Here is a 15,265-nt window from a genome sequence, read left to right as displayed (position 1 = left end):
AGACTAACATCTGGTAGCTGTGCTTTACTTGATTCCACTGTATGAAATGGTCAGCCTGCCCCGGGGTACTGCTGTAGATATGGCTGGAGCCGTCGAAGGGGAGGACCTCCTCTCCCCTTTTCTTCCCTCTTTCTGAACAAATCTGTCCTTCTGTTGAACCTGCAAGGCCCCACAGACTTAAAGGGGAATCATAAACTCATAGTGGGCTGAAGAAAAGGGGGTCAGGGGGTTGTCAAGCAAAGCGCTGGTGAAATATGCCAGGGAAGAGGAGCTTGCTTTGGGGGCTCTAACGTGGACAGAGCACCTACCCAACTGTCTGCTGACATCATCTGTGACCTGGGTGGGGGGGCACATAGGGAGCGCTAGCACTGGAGATCCTCAACACCCATAGCCTTTAAGGGGGCTTCTCCCACGACCACCTGGGATTAGCCTAGCACCTGTTTTGAACCTCCTGCCTGCTTCTGACCAGCCAGCTTACTCCTAGATGAACATGTGCCCGGTGTTAACATACTAACTCCTGGAGGGGGTCTTGATCATGTGGCTACCGCTGAGCTTCTTGAGACCCTGGCCAATGACAGAGGATTATTTTAGGCATTAGCAAACTCACCAGAGGTTGTGCTCCTCCAGCCTCATCTCTGGCACCGGTTGCACCGTATTCACCCTCTGGCCTGCTACCAAACCCCAGCCCTGGTACTACCTGTCTATGGCAGGTCACCTTCCGTCTCTTTCCGTACACCCGGCAGTGGATCCAATGGACCTGGGCTCAGATGGATTGTGTGAGGGAAAGCCCTTCAGGCCTCCCTGCAGTACTTGGAGCGAGTCCATGTCAGCAGTACTCTCGGGGGCTAGTTCCTTCCTACGTCTTAGCCCACTCTGGGTACCCAAGCCCCCTACCCATGGAAATTCATGCCCGCCAGTCTCATCTTCTACAGCACCTACCACTATGTCAGGTTGCCCCCGTCAACATGTGCTCTCTGAATTGGTTGACATTAAAAATCTATTATTGGTTTTGATAAAAGGGGTGACAGGGGCCAAGGGGGAGTGAGATGCAGGGAGGGATGGAGAGGGCCCACCAGGCATTGGGCCTGGGTCCAGCTGTTGACATAGGGCCATATCCCCTGTGCCCTTGCCCTCCCCTTGCCACTGGAGCCCTGATCGTCCCAACCACAAAGAGCCAACCAAAAGCGGGACAACTCCCAATACCAAACAAACCGAGAGAGCACATTACGAGCCCAACCCTGGGGGATGAGCCCCCACCATTGGTGAACCATGCCTGAGGGTCCCGGGAAACAAGCGCCCAGTGGGAAGGGCAAGTAATGCATGAAACCCCTGTCCTAGGAGCCCTTTGCATAGGCACTATGCACACAAAGGTCATAGAAGCTCCACAGTATTCCTCCACGCGGTCCCAAAACTGCCTTTTGACGGTAAAGAACCAAGGGACGCCCTGGTTGCGCTTTGTATGAGATTGTGTTTTTGTGTCTATGGTCTCTATGTTGGAGTGCAAGGAACTGCCTGCTTATTCTGACTGCAGACTGACCAAGGAACTGCCTGCTTATTCTGACTGTCAAACTGGTCTTTAGGGACGATCACATGGCAAGGGATGTTCTGGAAAAATGCAATTGCCACGGACGGACCCGAAGAAGTGGAATTATAGTCAGTTCTTCCCCCAACGTTGACCTTGCGGCCCATCCTGGTGATTCCAATAGTAACAGACCTCTCTGAGGCGAGCCTTACTCCCTTGGGCCAGAGGCGATTCAGGAGTTAAAAGGGTCATGGGGATGGTGGTTTTGAATCTCTGATAATGATCTGCCCGGTGGCACTCAAGGAGGGTGCTGCTCCTTTCATTCTTTTGTTTTTCCTCTTTCTGTGATTGATATAATAATGCACTAGAAATGTACTGTTATTTATTTATTACATTTGTTAAACGCCCAGACCCTCGGGTATCACAGCGTTGTTGCAGGCATTTTATAGTAAATTCAAACAGTGTTACTTTTGCATAAACAACAATGATACAAACATGTACATAGGTGAATATAATACAAGGTTTGGTCTAGGGAGGCCTCTGTCTAGACCCTCAGAGGATGAAGGTTTTATTGGATATGTGGGATAGCTGGTATTGGCTAAAGAGCCAGGTTTTTAGTGATTTTTTGAAACAGTGGAAGTACTTCGATGGCCTCACTGGCCGAATAAAGTTGTTTGATGATGAATTCCTTTTTTTGTATCCTCTTTATTTATGTAGTTTTGTAATAAAAGAAAGAATAAAAAACTGTCCACTAACTAAGATAAAATACAATAAAATATTAGTAAGACATCCTGTTAGCTTGTACAATGATCGCATTTTCCAATGGATGTACGTTGAAAAACCGAATTAAAAAAAGCTCTAGTTACAAAATTGCAAAGCCACTCGTTGCATTTTGTAACAAGCTTTTGGGATTTTGGTTGTTTGTCCCCTGCTGCGCATTCATTGTATGCAGGGGACACCTCTGCCGCTCCCGCTCCCTTGGTTCGGTATTATGGGCTTCGGTCATTTTTACCAAAACATTTCCAATATATCATAAATGCAGGCTAATGGCAAAACATAGTGAAAATCAAGCACACACCCTCCCTAGATAACAGGACTTAGCACACACACACACCCATGCAACACAACCAAGCCCCTAGCAACCCTCGGTACACGGCGCAAAGCTATTAACACTAACCGTACACGTCGTTAAAGGGTGCCAAGCACAGCCCTAAATGAAAGGTCCTCTCAGTCTTCTTTTAGGAACAGGATCTTTTGGAAGATGGACAGGACCTGTAACTCGGGAAACCAATTCTCTACTCGCAGCCTTTTCCTAGCCCCAATTGTCTGCTCGCAGCCTTTTCCTAGCCCCAATTGTCTGCTCGCAGCCTTTTCCTAGCCCCAATTGTCTGCTCGCAGCCTTTTCCTAGCCCCAATTCTCTACTCGCAGCCTTTTCCTAGCCCCAATTGTCTGCTCGCAGCCTTTTCCTAGCCCCAATTCTCTACTCGCAGCCTTTTCCTAGCCCCAATTCTCTACTCGCAGCCTTTTCCTAGCCCCAATTCTCTACTCGCAGCCTTTTCCTAGACTTCCATACCATCAGTACTTGCTCTGCCGCCATTACTAAGGTTTGGTCCATCCACTGTCTATACCTCCTAGCAATCTCACATCTCCCTTCACATGACAATAACATAATCGAAGGTGCGTCCCAGGGAAAGTCCTGTGCAAAATCACATGTAACCTGCCTAGTACGTCTCCCCAGTCAGATTTTAATTCTGACAGGGCAGACTGTGCCTTTCCTCTAGAGTCTATTCAATTACTACCATTAAAAAGTTAATAACAGCAATTATTACACCCTTTACACGCAGGAGAAACCTACCCCGAAGCCAAATGTAAAACTGTGCAGTTCAAAGAACAAGCTAAAGGAAGGGTTCGCCTAAAGGAGGAAGGGCTGAATCGCACTCTCTCGGGGAGCTAGGGGGGGGGGGAGACTGCTTTGCAAGAGAAAGCGCCCCCGGGCGTGGAGTCATACATGGCAGCTGGCGTAAAGTCAGTGACTCCCAATCCAACACACGCCCACATCCTGGATGGGCCACGCCCTGCAGCTCCAGAATTCCCTCCCTCATTGCAGCAAGTACAGCACAGGCAGCTGCACTGAAACCCTCTCACAGATAAAGGGCGGGGATATCAGGGACAGCAGCAAGGCCAGTGGTCGAAGTGTACGAAAAGCAGAAGTGGATTACTATGTTCCCTCCCCACCATCCCACCCCCTCCCACACACAATACACACCACCAAACACTTGCACCTGCTGTTTAAGGGAACGTTCAGTGAAAGTGCACGTTTCAACTTCTTCCTACACTTTTATTTTAAAACGAAACCATTCCGGAACGGTTTCTTTTTAAAATAAAAGCATAGGAGCCCTAAAACTGAATTAAAAGAAGTGGAGGAGCAGCGCTCCGGACCGCTTGCGCCCATTTCGACCACTGATCAAGGCAACCATCTGTCACATGTACAAATACAGACCAGTATAGCCTTTCCCACAAACTGAACAGAAATAGCGCAAACAGGGGTGGAGCCAGGCTCACAATTCTAGGAGAGGAGGGGGCCTGAATGAGAACATTTTAAAGATAGTACTGAGTGGGGCCATTACTGCACTGTCTTACCCCATCCCCTTACTAGGAGCCCAGGGGGGTAGCCATTATTACGCCTGCCTTTGTCCCATAAGATGAGGCGTGTACAAGCTGAGTCCAGTAGTTAATCCTGTGCTGGGTGACCCCCCCTTAGCAGTGACGCCCACCACAGCCGGGTGGGGGGGGGGAGGGGAAAGGCAGGTGATTTTAGGGGAGGCTTGGGCGTGGGGGGCAAAGGGAAATGAGTCAGGGGAGCGCTGAAGTAGAGGCGTTGTTTGCTGACCCATATTTAAGTGCCCTCTTTGCGCGCCTGCTGAAGTTTACCGCCCACCCTCGCCTTGAGGCAGTAGGTTTGGTCTGGTGTTTGTAATGGTCTGTTTTTATTCTCCTTTCCAGGCATGCCCAGCGGATGTTACATGGTCTATCCCATTAGAAAAGTACTGGCAGGAACCACAAGGGTACTCAGCAGCATTCAACAGCTTAGAAGTATGGCGCCCAGGGGTACAAAAAGAAGGGGAGGGATAGTGGGTGCGGTAGACCTTCCAACCCCATTGTCACGGGCGCAGGGGAGGGGGTAAGCGCATGATGGCATGAACGCTACTATTTTGATGAGTTGGGGAGAAGCTTATGGAATGTTGCTGAAATCACTAAACAAGTATTAGCAATATGAGAGCAAGAACAAGGAGGGAAGGGGCTGGGGGGCGGGGGGGTTCCAAACAGAAGCCATGGGGGGAGGAGGCGAGGGAAGGGGAGAAGCAGCACTGCCTTACTGGGGGCAAACGGACAGGAAGGGAGCTTAAGGGAAGGGAGCGGGTGAGCAAGGGTATACTTGAGGGGTGGATTGGTAGGGGGGGGGAGAGGGGATTTTCTAGGTGGGCTAGTGGCCGAGGCACGCAGGATGTCTTCGGCATATGTGGGGGGTGCAGAATAAAAGTGCAAGGGAAGTGAGCGGCGGTCTTCTGAGAAGAGCATGTCGGATAGGGAGGGGAAAGGGGGGAAAAGCTGTCCTGTGGGGCAAAGGGGGGGGGGTTGATGACTGCCACGACAGGGGGAGGGGTGCAATGGGGAACACTGGAATGAGGATAATGGATGGGATAGATTTCAGGTAACAACCGGGACATCAGGGAATTATTGGGGGGGGGGCAGCTTACATACGGATGGGATGATTTAGAAGGAGGGGAGCAGCAACGGATGAGAGGGGAATTCATGAATGAATGAAAGAAAAACGGCCGTCGGTAGAGAGGGGCGGTTAGGCAGTTTGGGGGTTGACCCGAGCAGAAGCTACGGATCCAGTCGGTAAAGGGGTGCACCAGGGAGGAAGCTACATCCAGCGCAGCAGCCTGAGGCGTGGCTGAGTGACGGAACACCTGTAAGATAAGTCCCGACTCAATAAAGCCTGCTGTGGCGCAGTCAACATCCCCACCTTAACACCTGGCCTTGGCTCTTTATTTGCGGGTAATGGATGGACAGTGTCAATGGGAGGGGGTGCCATGCACTAGTGGGGTGGGGGTGTCCAAAGGGCATGACTGTGGAGTGGACGCACGGTCGGCGGACGGGCCTAAGCGTGGCCTATCAGTGCCATGGCTTCATAGAGGGGCTGAATCGACATGGACAGGGCAGGCTTTTGTCCTCGGCCCCTGTACCTCTGCTGCTCCCAGGTTCATTGTTTAAATGTAAGTCAATGCACAGCGCTCTGAGGGGGGGCCAACAGCATAGTGCTGCCTTCTGCCTCATGGCGCCGCCCATGGGTGCAAGAAGCAGCCGCAGGAGCGCCGCAGAGACCAGCAGCAGGGGGGGCTCCTCAGACAGCAAGCATCTCACAGGCCCAGGAGGCCCAGTTAGGGAAGCAGCAGTGAAGTTACAGCAGACCTGGGCAGTCACATCACTGGGCCAATCACTTCCAGCAGCGGGGCAAGCATCGCTCCCACGCCCACACACAACATTACAACCCGGCAGAAGAATGGGGGCTAAATGTAGGCACATCGAGTAAGGGTTCATCTATAGAGTTTACCAGACTGGTTAGAAAAGGTGACATTATGCAAGCTCTGATCTTTTAACTCAACCAGGAGTTTTGAGTCAAGGAGATATAGCCCCATAAATGTTAACTCCGGTTCAACAGTTACAAAAACGCGCTCTAGAAACTGTCCAAAGACATTTAGGGCCTGAGTCACATAGCATTTTCAATAGGATTGCACCATTATAAAACGCTTCTGCAAATCAGGCCCTTAGTCTTACAGGTGTTTTACTGGGTGCTTGTAATTGGACACTTTATAATCATGTTTTGCTCTAACAATTATTGTAACATTACAGAAAGAAATGTAGAGTCTGCAATCACCCCCCCCCCCCACTCTTGCCCTTCATCCGGTGCCTTCACGGTCCAACATACAGCACCCTGAATGCCCCCCACCCCCCAGCCAGGCTTCCTATTTTAACTCCAACATGATAGTCCAACAGGGTCACCAGATAACCCAGAAGCGTATTCCATCTAACCCTGGCCCATTAGCTCAAGTTTAACAATGGCGTCATCACGTTTTCATCGGGCACTTCAGGGCGGGTTGCTCATTCCTCTAAGTAGTAGGTCTCTGAAATGTGTCCTCGGCCGAAGAGGTGGGTTATATGGCAGAGGTAGGTACTAAACATGTGGCATTGAGGCGTGTGGGCCGGAAGCCTTGAGATCTGGTATGGTTCCATGTACTATGGAACTGTTAATGCCAGTGCTGGGAGACTCAGAGTCCCTGGCGTTGCACAGCATGTGACCGAGCTAAAGGTGTGGCAGGCCGCGTGATGACCTCCGAACTGCTCCCCACGGCTCATGCAAGCGGCAAGGAGCCAGCTGCCATACATCGGTCACGGATAATATTGTCTGGGGGACCGGAGGAGTCCTATTGGAATTTGAGGGTTCTATTGAATCACTTCCACGTGTGTTAGCCGCTTGGACTTGATGTTGTAACTTCTGGGTTCCATTTTATGATGGTTGTGGGGTGGTGTCAGTGCCTTAGTGTGTTGGGAAGAGACGGATGGGGAGACTGACCTGACTGGGTTCCGATCTCCAAGGTGTTCTTCATGTAAGTGTTAGAACAGGTGTGTTGCACATGTCACCCACGCTGACCTGAATGGTTCAGTTTCCATTCCATCCTGGTTTGGGAAGGGTGGGGCTCTGATCAGTCTTTGCGTCCAGATGTGTTACAGGGATTATGTTGTGGTCATCCCTCGGGAGTCGCAGGACCATACTGGTTTATCGGGGTGCTATTAGTGGGTCTTAGAGTGACAGCAGGTGGTGGATGGAGGTTGAAAGTTCTGCCTGGTCCAGTCTTTAGAGATTGTCATCCTTGTCTGTCTGTTGCGACCTAGTGAACAGCCCGGCTTTGAGGGGTTTTCTGAATACCCACAGATTTATTTTGTGGGGGAAGTCCAACAAAAAAATTAAACAGTTTAAAGAAAACTGGTGGATTAAAGTTTAGGAAACAGGTTTCACCTTGCAAATGTCTTTTTGTATTTTTTATGAAATCGTAAGCTGCACATGTATAAAAATATTGTGTGCCCAGCATGTGGGAAGTCTTTTTAATATAGACGGCCACCACACAATGATATTCATGGCCCATCTAGTCCTGTGGTATCTGTTTCAGGAAAGAACAGGCTAAGCAAATAGGCTATAGACAGATTGACTCCTTGTTGAAGGAGCCATTTTAAGGCTCCTGAAAGTGGTCTTTGCCAGAGAGGGGCAGGGCATCAGTTGGGGGGGGGGGAGACAGGAGGCAAAGCACCAATTGGAAGGGGGGCAATTCCTCCTCTTTACCCACCTCTTGGGATGCCTATGTTTCTAGGTCTTCTTTAGGTTACACTACGCTCCTGCCAGTTGCCCAACAAGGGGCATCAGGTCATAAAATCGTGGCAAAAATGTCGCTGGTAAAAACAAATTACGGCAAAAATGCTGTGCTTTGACCTGGTAAAGGTGTATCCCATCATACCATTTACGCGGAGCAGGGGATGCGGGGGTGTCCCCTGCTCCATTTAAATGGTATAATGGGTCCAGGGGTTGCGGGGGTGTCCCCTGCTCCATTTAAATGGTATAATGGGTCCGGGGATTGCGGGGGTGTCCCCTGCTCCATTGAAATGGTATAATGGGTCCGGGGGTTGCGGGGGTGACCCCTGCATCCTTTACATGATTGTGGCGGCAAAACCAGGGCATTTTTGCAGTGATATTTTGTATCCACAGCCATTTTTGCAGCGATTTTAAGACATGGAACCCAACAAGGCTCACATTTACCCCAGCCCTGGTGTGGGCGGCCTCATTCTCCACTCCCTGGGCAGGGGTGGGGGGCTTGCACGTACCTTGGTCGAAGTCTCTCCAGGCTTTCGCTGAACTTGTTGCAGAGGAAGAGGTCCAAGGCCTGCATGCACTCGTCCAGGGAGCTCACCAGGCTCGACGGTGGACAACTGCGGAAGAGACGGGGTGGTTAGAATTCAACAGAGTGCTATGAGTGGTGCAATTGCTCCCACCACATCCTTCTGCCCCCATACCAGAAGTCGAGCAGTAGTGGCCCCACACTGTAGCCCTTGACCACCAGTCCCACACTCCTACAGAGCCATACCCACCAGTGACCTTCACTTCTCCAAAAAAAAAAAAATACACCCACAGGATCAACACTCACTACTGGCCCCTACTCAAAGAACCCTCACTTTTCCAAAGCTCAAAAACCCACAGCCCCCCCAATTCCACCATGACCACTGACCTCACACCCAGAGCCCAGCTCAGCCCCCTTAACATCAGCGGTCAATTCCTTCGCAGCCTCCAAACATCCTACCCTCCACAATCCCTGCACCTACAAACCCACACATCTACATAATCACAATCCACACAGCCCTTGCTCACATCCTGGGATCCATCAGGCCCTCTGTCTCACAGTAAGCAGCACCATTATGGTCATTAGTTTCTTAAATGGAGGACCATACCAAGTGGTAATGACCCACTGCCGGAGTGATAATATGGCAGAGTCACAGCCACGTGGGTACGGCCTACCATTTAATTGGTTATTGCCGCCAGCAGCCTGGATAATATCTGGTGCTCATGGATTCCTATCTGACAAAACACTGAAAGTGCAAGCCCTTCTCTCTGTCAAACCAAAACAAGTATTGGCAATGCCAACAGTTATTTGACAGGCATTGCTGTAATGGTACTGACTGGGTATTAATGGCAGCAGCTTGAAAATTGTGAACATACCTGGGCATATTATAGCAGCACCTGGCAAATGCCCATCTAATGGCTTTAAACAAGCGGAAACGGTTGGCTTTGCTAATGCCTGTTTTAACAGGACATCCATAAAGGACACGTATAATACTTAAAAGTGGAAAAGGGCAGACCTGGTTAAGACATTTGTATTACACCAGAAGCGTGTTTACAGCACCAACTAAACCATTAGCTCTCAGACGACTGCTTTAAAAGAGACCCGACAAGCTCCAGAGTACAAAGTTTGATTTAAGGCTTGATGAAGTCAGCTTAAAGAGATCCCAGGAGGGTGTGTTTTGGGCCGGGATGGGCAGGAAGTGGGAGGAATGGCTGGCTATAGGGATTAGCATGGCCATGGGCAGTCAATGGGTGGGTAAATAACTAAACACCTACAAGCATTGTGCCCCTCCTCATATGTCATCTCTCCCTAGCTGTACTCCAATGCATTCGTTTTGGCTTATAGGTGACGCTAAAGTGCCACCTTATAACCAAAACTAAGAAAAGCTTCAAAGAAAGCAGCCACCAAGGAAATGACACGAGCAGCTCTCGGAAGAGACCCTTCTGCGTTCCCATGGCGGGCCTCTGAAGAGCAGTGGAGATGTGAGGGAGGGAGAGGACGGTCAGGGAGAAAGCAGGGCACACCCACTTTTTTCAGAGGGCGGACACTGTCCCTCCGGCATTTTCAAGGAATTAAAAAAAAACGAGTCATTTGCTGCACACATTTGAAGTAAAGAGTGCAGTGGCCAGGTTATAAGACAGGTAGCGAGACTCTAAGAGAAGACACTTAAGCACAAGACCACACAAATCTTATCATGAAGCTGTAAAATTACATTCAGTTTTGTAGGATATGTTCGGTTACAGATGGTTGGACATAGGAGGGGCACACCTTTTATACATAGACAGCCATGTTATAAGAAAATTGGTCCTTCTGGGAAATGCTTATTTGTCCTGTGCACTCTTTAATCAGGGAAGACAAACTGAATGAAATGTGCATATTTTTCTTTGGGATCTGTTCACTGCGATGTCACTTTCCACTGTGTATGTCAGTGTGCCCCAACTTTTCTGGGAGAAAGTATGTGCCAGAGTTTAGGGCAGGGGTGCACAATCGTCAAAGCAGGCAACAGCTTACTCAGAATGTGGCCCTTTACCTAGGATGTCAGGGAATGCTTGTGGTCTCATGTTGAAGGGATGGGACTATGCAGTTTTGGATGGAGTGCCCCTTTTGGGGTAGGCACCGCCTAATTTGCATATGGTTTTTTCCTTTCTGAAGGTCTTGGCAGACTGAACAATGGGGATCTGGAGGGCTGCCCATAGCTCTGCCCGTGATTATGATCGATTCAAAACCTTCCAGTCATCACCTTTTGGTTTTGTTTAAGTCAAGACGGGTATGCCAAGATGTGGGTCCCGTGCTTGCTGGGCCTAGAAACCGAAGCTACACCTCATTGAGAATGCCCAATTAGTCCAAAACATGCATGGGGAGGCTTGTGGTCTCGTGCAGAAGGGATGTGACCAAGCAGTACCAGAGGACCGCCCTTTCTTGGGCGGGACCAAGCCTGATTTGATTATGGTCTTTCTCCTTCTGTAATGGCTTGGTGGGCTGAAAAACAATGGTCTGGAGGCTTGCCCAGAGCTGTGCCCTTGGTTACGATTGATTCAAAATCTTCCAGCCATCCATCTTTGGTTTTGCCTTTACCGGAGGAAGGATTAATTTAGCATTTTGAGCAACCTGTTTGGTTGCGAACAATTAACACGCTGCTTAAACCAATGAGGGCATCCTAAGCGCATTTCACAGTTCATTTGAAATGAGAAAAATGCTGCCGCTTTATCCAACAGCTGAACAGAGTCAGCAAAAGCCCATGTCTTGTGCGCTTTACTGTGGGGCAGGATGTCCGTTTCCCATCCCATGTCTGGGGGAAGTGTCTCAAACAAGACGGTGTATGTGGTGACATTAGTCGTTAGGAAAACGAGCATTGACAGTGCCAACAGTTTGGGCTTTCACGTAGGCATGGGAAAGGCCCTTGCCAGGCACTGCTGTCGTGTTATTAACTAGCCATTGACAGTAGCAGGTACAAAATGGTGGCAATGCCTGGGCATCAAATAGCAGTGCCTAGAAAATGCCTAATACTTAAACAAAAGCCAACACTGTTAGCTATGTCAATGCTTGTTGTTAACAGGGCTTCAGGGAAGGACCCTCACATTGATTATAAATCGAGTGGCTAAAGGCAGACCTTGTTAAGACATTATTACAGCAGTAGTGGGTTACAAGCTCCTAAAGAGATTTGCTCTCAGAAGACTGCTTTGAAAAAACACTGCAGACACTTTGAGTGCAAAGTTTGATAAAGAGTTCCCATGAGGAGGGGTTTCGGGCGTGGAGAGGCAGGCACTGGGAATAGGGATTAGCATGACAATGGCTAGTCAATGGGTGTGCAAATAACTAAACACCTACAAGCTGTGCGCCCTCGTCATATGCCATTTCTCCCCATCCGTACTGTAATACAATATTTTGGGCTTATAGTTGGTGTAAGCGCCATCTAATAGCCCAAACTAAAAAGTAGACATGAAGCATTACAATTTAGCGAATATATTCAGATTTAAATGGAGTTCTTAGTGTGATCTCTTAGTTGCTAATGTGTACCGCTATGAAAGGAAATATCAGATGAATCCCTGTATACAGAGCCCAGGAAAAACTTCTGGAATTGAACATTCTTAAAGGGGAATACAATTTGCGCGTTTTCACAATTAGACATACCTAGACTGATTGCACCAAAATGCCAGTCGAAGCAATAAGACTCATCAAGAAGAGAGCACACATTCAAGCCTGCGTCTCTGCGGCGTCTAACACGGCCAAACTCTTTAAAATCTGCAAGGAACTGGCCAATCCTGTTGCAGTCTCTACCTCTCCTGTTCCCTCAACAGGCCCTCTGTACGGCTTTGGCCTCTCGCTTCTCAGCTAAAACTCAGGCCATCCTGTCCACTATCTCCTCTTCCTCTCTCGGCCCCCCGTGGGCCATCCCTCCCTCTCCTCCTCCTTTCTCCTCTTTCTCTCTAACACCTGACGAGGTTTCTAGACAAGTGCCATCTATGGAAGTGTGTCAAAACAGGTGCTTGCCATATTGACACCCTTGCTCCAGCCTTGGCGATTTCTGTAATCTTTCTTTTGCCACTGGAACTTTCCCCTCTCCCAAACTCTTGGAAAAGCTGGACATCTCCCAGCTTACTCTCCACACTGAATCTGTTGGTTTAGTCCACGACCATCAGTCTGGCTTAAGAGCTGCCAGAGGCATAGAAACTTCTCTCCTGAACACCTGTGAAGATCTGATCTCTAACCTTGATTCCAGCATTCCTTCTGTCCTCATCCTCCTTGAACTTTCCTTTGCTTTCGACACGGTCAACCACGCCATCCTGATCAATCGACTCCTGGACTTCATGGATCAGGCCCTGGAGTGGCTGACCTCCTTCCTCTTGGACCACCCCTGCAAGGTCCAACTTGGTTCCTTTCCCTCTGCCACCTCTCTCTCTCTCTGTGGTATTCTCCAGGGTTCTATCCTCTCACACTGGTTTTTGAACCTCTACTTGGCCCCTTTGGCCCACCTGATCTCTGTCTTCTCCTCTAACTTTCAGTGTTATGCGGATGACACTCAGCTTTCCTTCAGGCTCCCACCAGCCTCCTCTCCTCTCTCGCTAATTCCTGGTGTCATCTTCAACTCCACTCTCTCTTTCTCTCCTCACATTTCGGACGTCGCCAAGAAGTCCCACTACCAGCTGCATCACCTCAAAGGGACTCTTCCCTTTCTCACTATCCCCCAGAAGCTCACTGTCTCCAGAGCCCTAGTTCTCTCTAAGCTGGACTACTGCAACAGCCACTTTCTCAATCTGCCGTCCTCTACTCTCCGCCCTCTGTAACTAATCCAGAACAGGACTGCAAGACTTATCCTTGGCCTCAAGCCCAGGGACCATATCTCTTCACCCATGAAATCTCTCCAATGGCTCTCTCTCTCCAAAATACCTTCCTTCTGGAGCCCTAAGAGTTAGATGCTTCTCCAGGCAGAGAGTGGAGTTAGATCTCTCTCCTCTACAGGTGCTTTCCTCTGGATTGCCTCCCTGCCCCAAACTTGAGCCGGACCACCTGAAGTCCCGGAAGCAGTTCAAAACGTTCCTCTTATCCTCTGCTTTCTCTCTCTCCCTCCCCTGCTGACCTACCTGTCTGCTGTACCAACTGGTTGCTTGGCTACCCTCAGTCTCACTGAGTCCAGGCTCTTTCTTGATCAGTCACCGGTGCACTGCCTCCGGGCCTACCACGCAGTTAGGGGCTGTGACTGTAACCCTACAGTCCCTTGTTCTCCTTGTACTACAGAGAGCCGAGCTGCCCTGGCTGCACTTACTCAGAGCATTGCTGCCCTGTTTTCCCCTCCCCTCGCACTTCCCCCTGCCTTTCCCCTTGCACTTCTCTTTCTCACACTTACACAATCTGAATGGCACAAGGCCTATTAAGATCATTTGTCTTGTCCTCCCTCTGTTTTCCTTGTCTTGTCGCGCCTAAAAACACTTGTGTACAGGCGTGTTACATATGACTTATCATATCATATAATATAATTTTATCACAGATGCCCAGAAAAATATATAATGCCACAGTAAGAAATGGCTAGACAGGCAAAACCCAAATGCCAGTCTAGCCAGGTAACTACACTTAGCTGGACTGCTTTATCAGAAATGCCCAGTTAAAAAAAGTCATACCAAACTGAGGAATGACTAGACTGGCTGCACCAAAATGCGTCTCTAGCCATTAATACCACATATCATGCCTGCTTAGTATGGACAGGGACGACCATTATGTTTTATTGCACAATCCCCCCTCCCCCACACATTCCCTCTCCCTCCATTCCCTACCCCAACCTCCAAAATCAGCTCACTGGCCCAGAATTACCCCCATGTCCCTCTTCCTTGTCCCAGTGCTTGCATATGAAGCTCCTTGCCTCATAGGTAAGTACTGGGATGAGGAAGAGTGGGACTAGGATCAATAAAAATTACAGGTAGCTAAGTCAGGCATTACCTTCATGTACCTCTACCTCATCCCAATACATATGTATACGGCATAGTGGCACACACGCCCAGGCACTCACCCACATATTTAAGTGTACACCCTTTCACCATACAGGCACACGCAGGCAGCCACCCATACATTTAAGTGAGCATCCTTTCACCGTACACGTCCACCTAGTAACCCATACATTTGTGTGCGCCCTTTCACCATACACTCGCACAGGCAGCCACCTATACATTTGAGTGTGCATCCTTTCACCGTACATGCACACACACATACCCAGCGACCCATACATTTGTGTGCACTCTTTCACCATACACTCACACACGCACACGTTATGGGGTTGTCGGGAGCAATAATACTACAAAAATAAATTGTTTCTTTTTGAAGTCACTCTGACTTCATAAAGTAAATATTTCCGTTAAGGACCGAACCATAACGGAAATAATTTCTTTATGAAGGCAGAGTGACTTCAAAAATAAACTATTTATTCTTGAAGTCATAGGGCTCCCCCCAACCCATGATGGAGGCCTCCAGCCTAGGGTTTTCATGTCATGGGGTGAGAGTAGCCCGCGGACTTCAAAAATAAAGTTTCTTTTTGTATTCACTCTGCCTTCATAAAGAAATTACTTCTGTTACAGAAATAAGTTCTTTATAAATGCAGAGTGAATTCAAAAAGAAATATAAAAAAAAATGAAAACACATTTCTCTTTCATTTTCTTTTTTTTTTTTACTTCCAGTGGGGCCCACTCCCAAGACATGTGGTCGCGGGGCCCCCCCGCGCCGCAGGGGCTGCGGGGGCCCCTGTTACGCCAGTGCTGTGAGTGACATGTTTTTTCCTGGTCTTGCCTCCTTTGCTTTCCGTGA

General features: G+C 49.1%; 1 protein-coding gene across 1 annotated transcript in view; it reads right to left on the bottom strand.

Annotated features, from left to right (window-relative positions):
- The window catches only part of LOC138447816 (tetratricopeptide repeat protein 39A-like), a 344,056-nt gene that overhangs the window by 171,174 nt on the left and 157,617 nt on the right, over window positions 1-15,265 (bottom strand). Inside the window, exon 2 of the mRNA XM_069604182.1 lies at window positions 8,463-8,567. Within this exon, the coding sequence (XP_069460283.1) occupies window positions 8,463-8,567 (105 nt within the window). The remainder of the gene's footprint in view (window positions 1-8,462; window positions 8,568-15,265) is intronic.

This window comes from Ambystoma mexicanum, chromosome 3q (assembly GCF_040938575.1).
Source record: "Ambystoma mexicanum isolate Mex_15411 chromosome 3q, UKY_AmexF1_1, whole genome shotgun sequence".
NCBI lineage: Eukaryota > Metazoa > Chordata > Amphibia > Caudata > Ambystomatidae > Ambystoma > Ambystoma mexicanum.
Note: the sequence above shows the minus strand (reverse complement) of the source record. Positions and strands in the feature narration are given on the sequence as shown.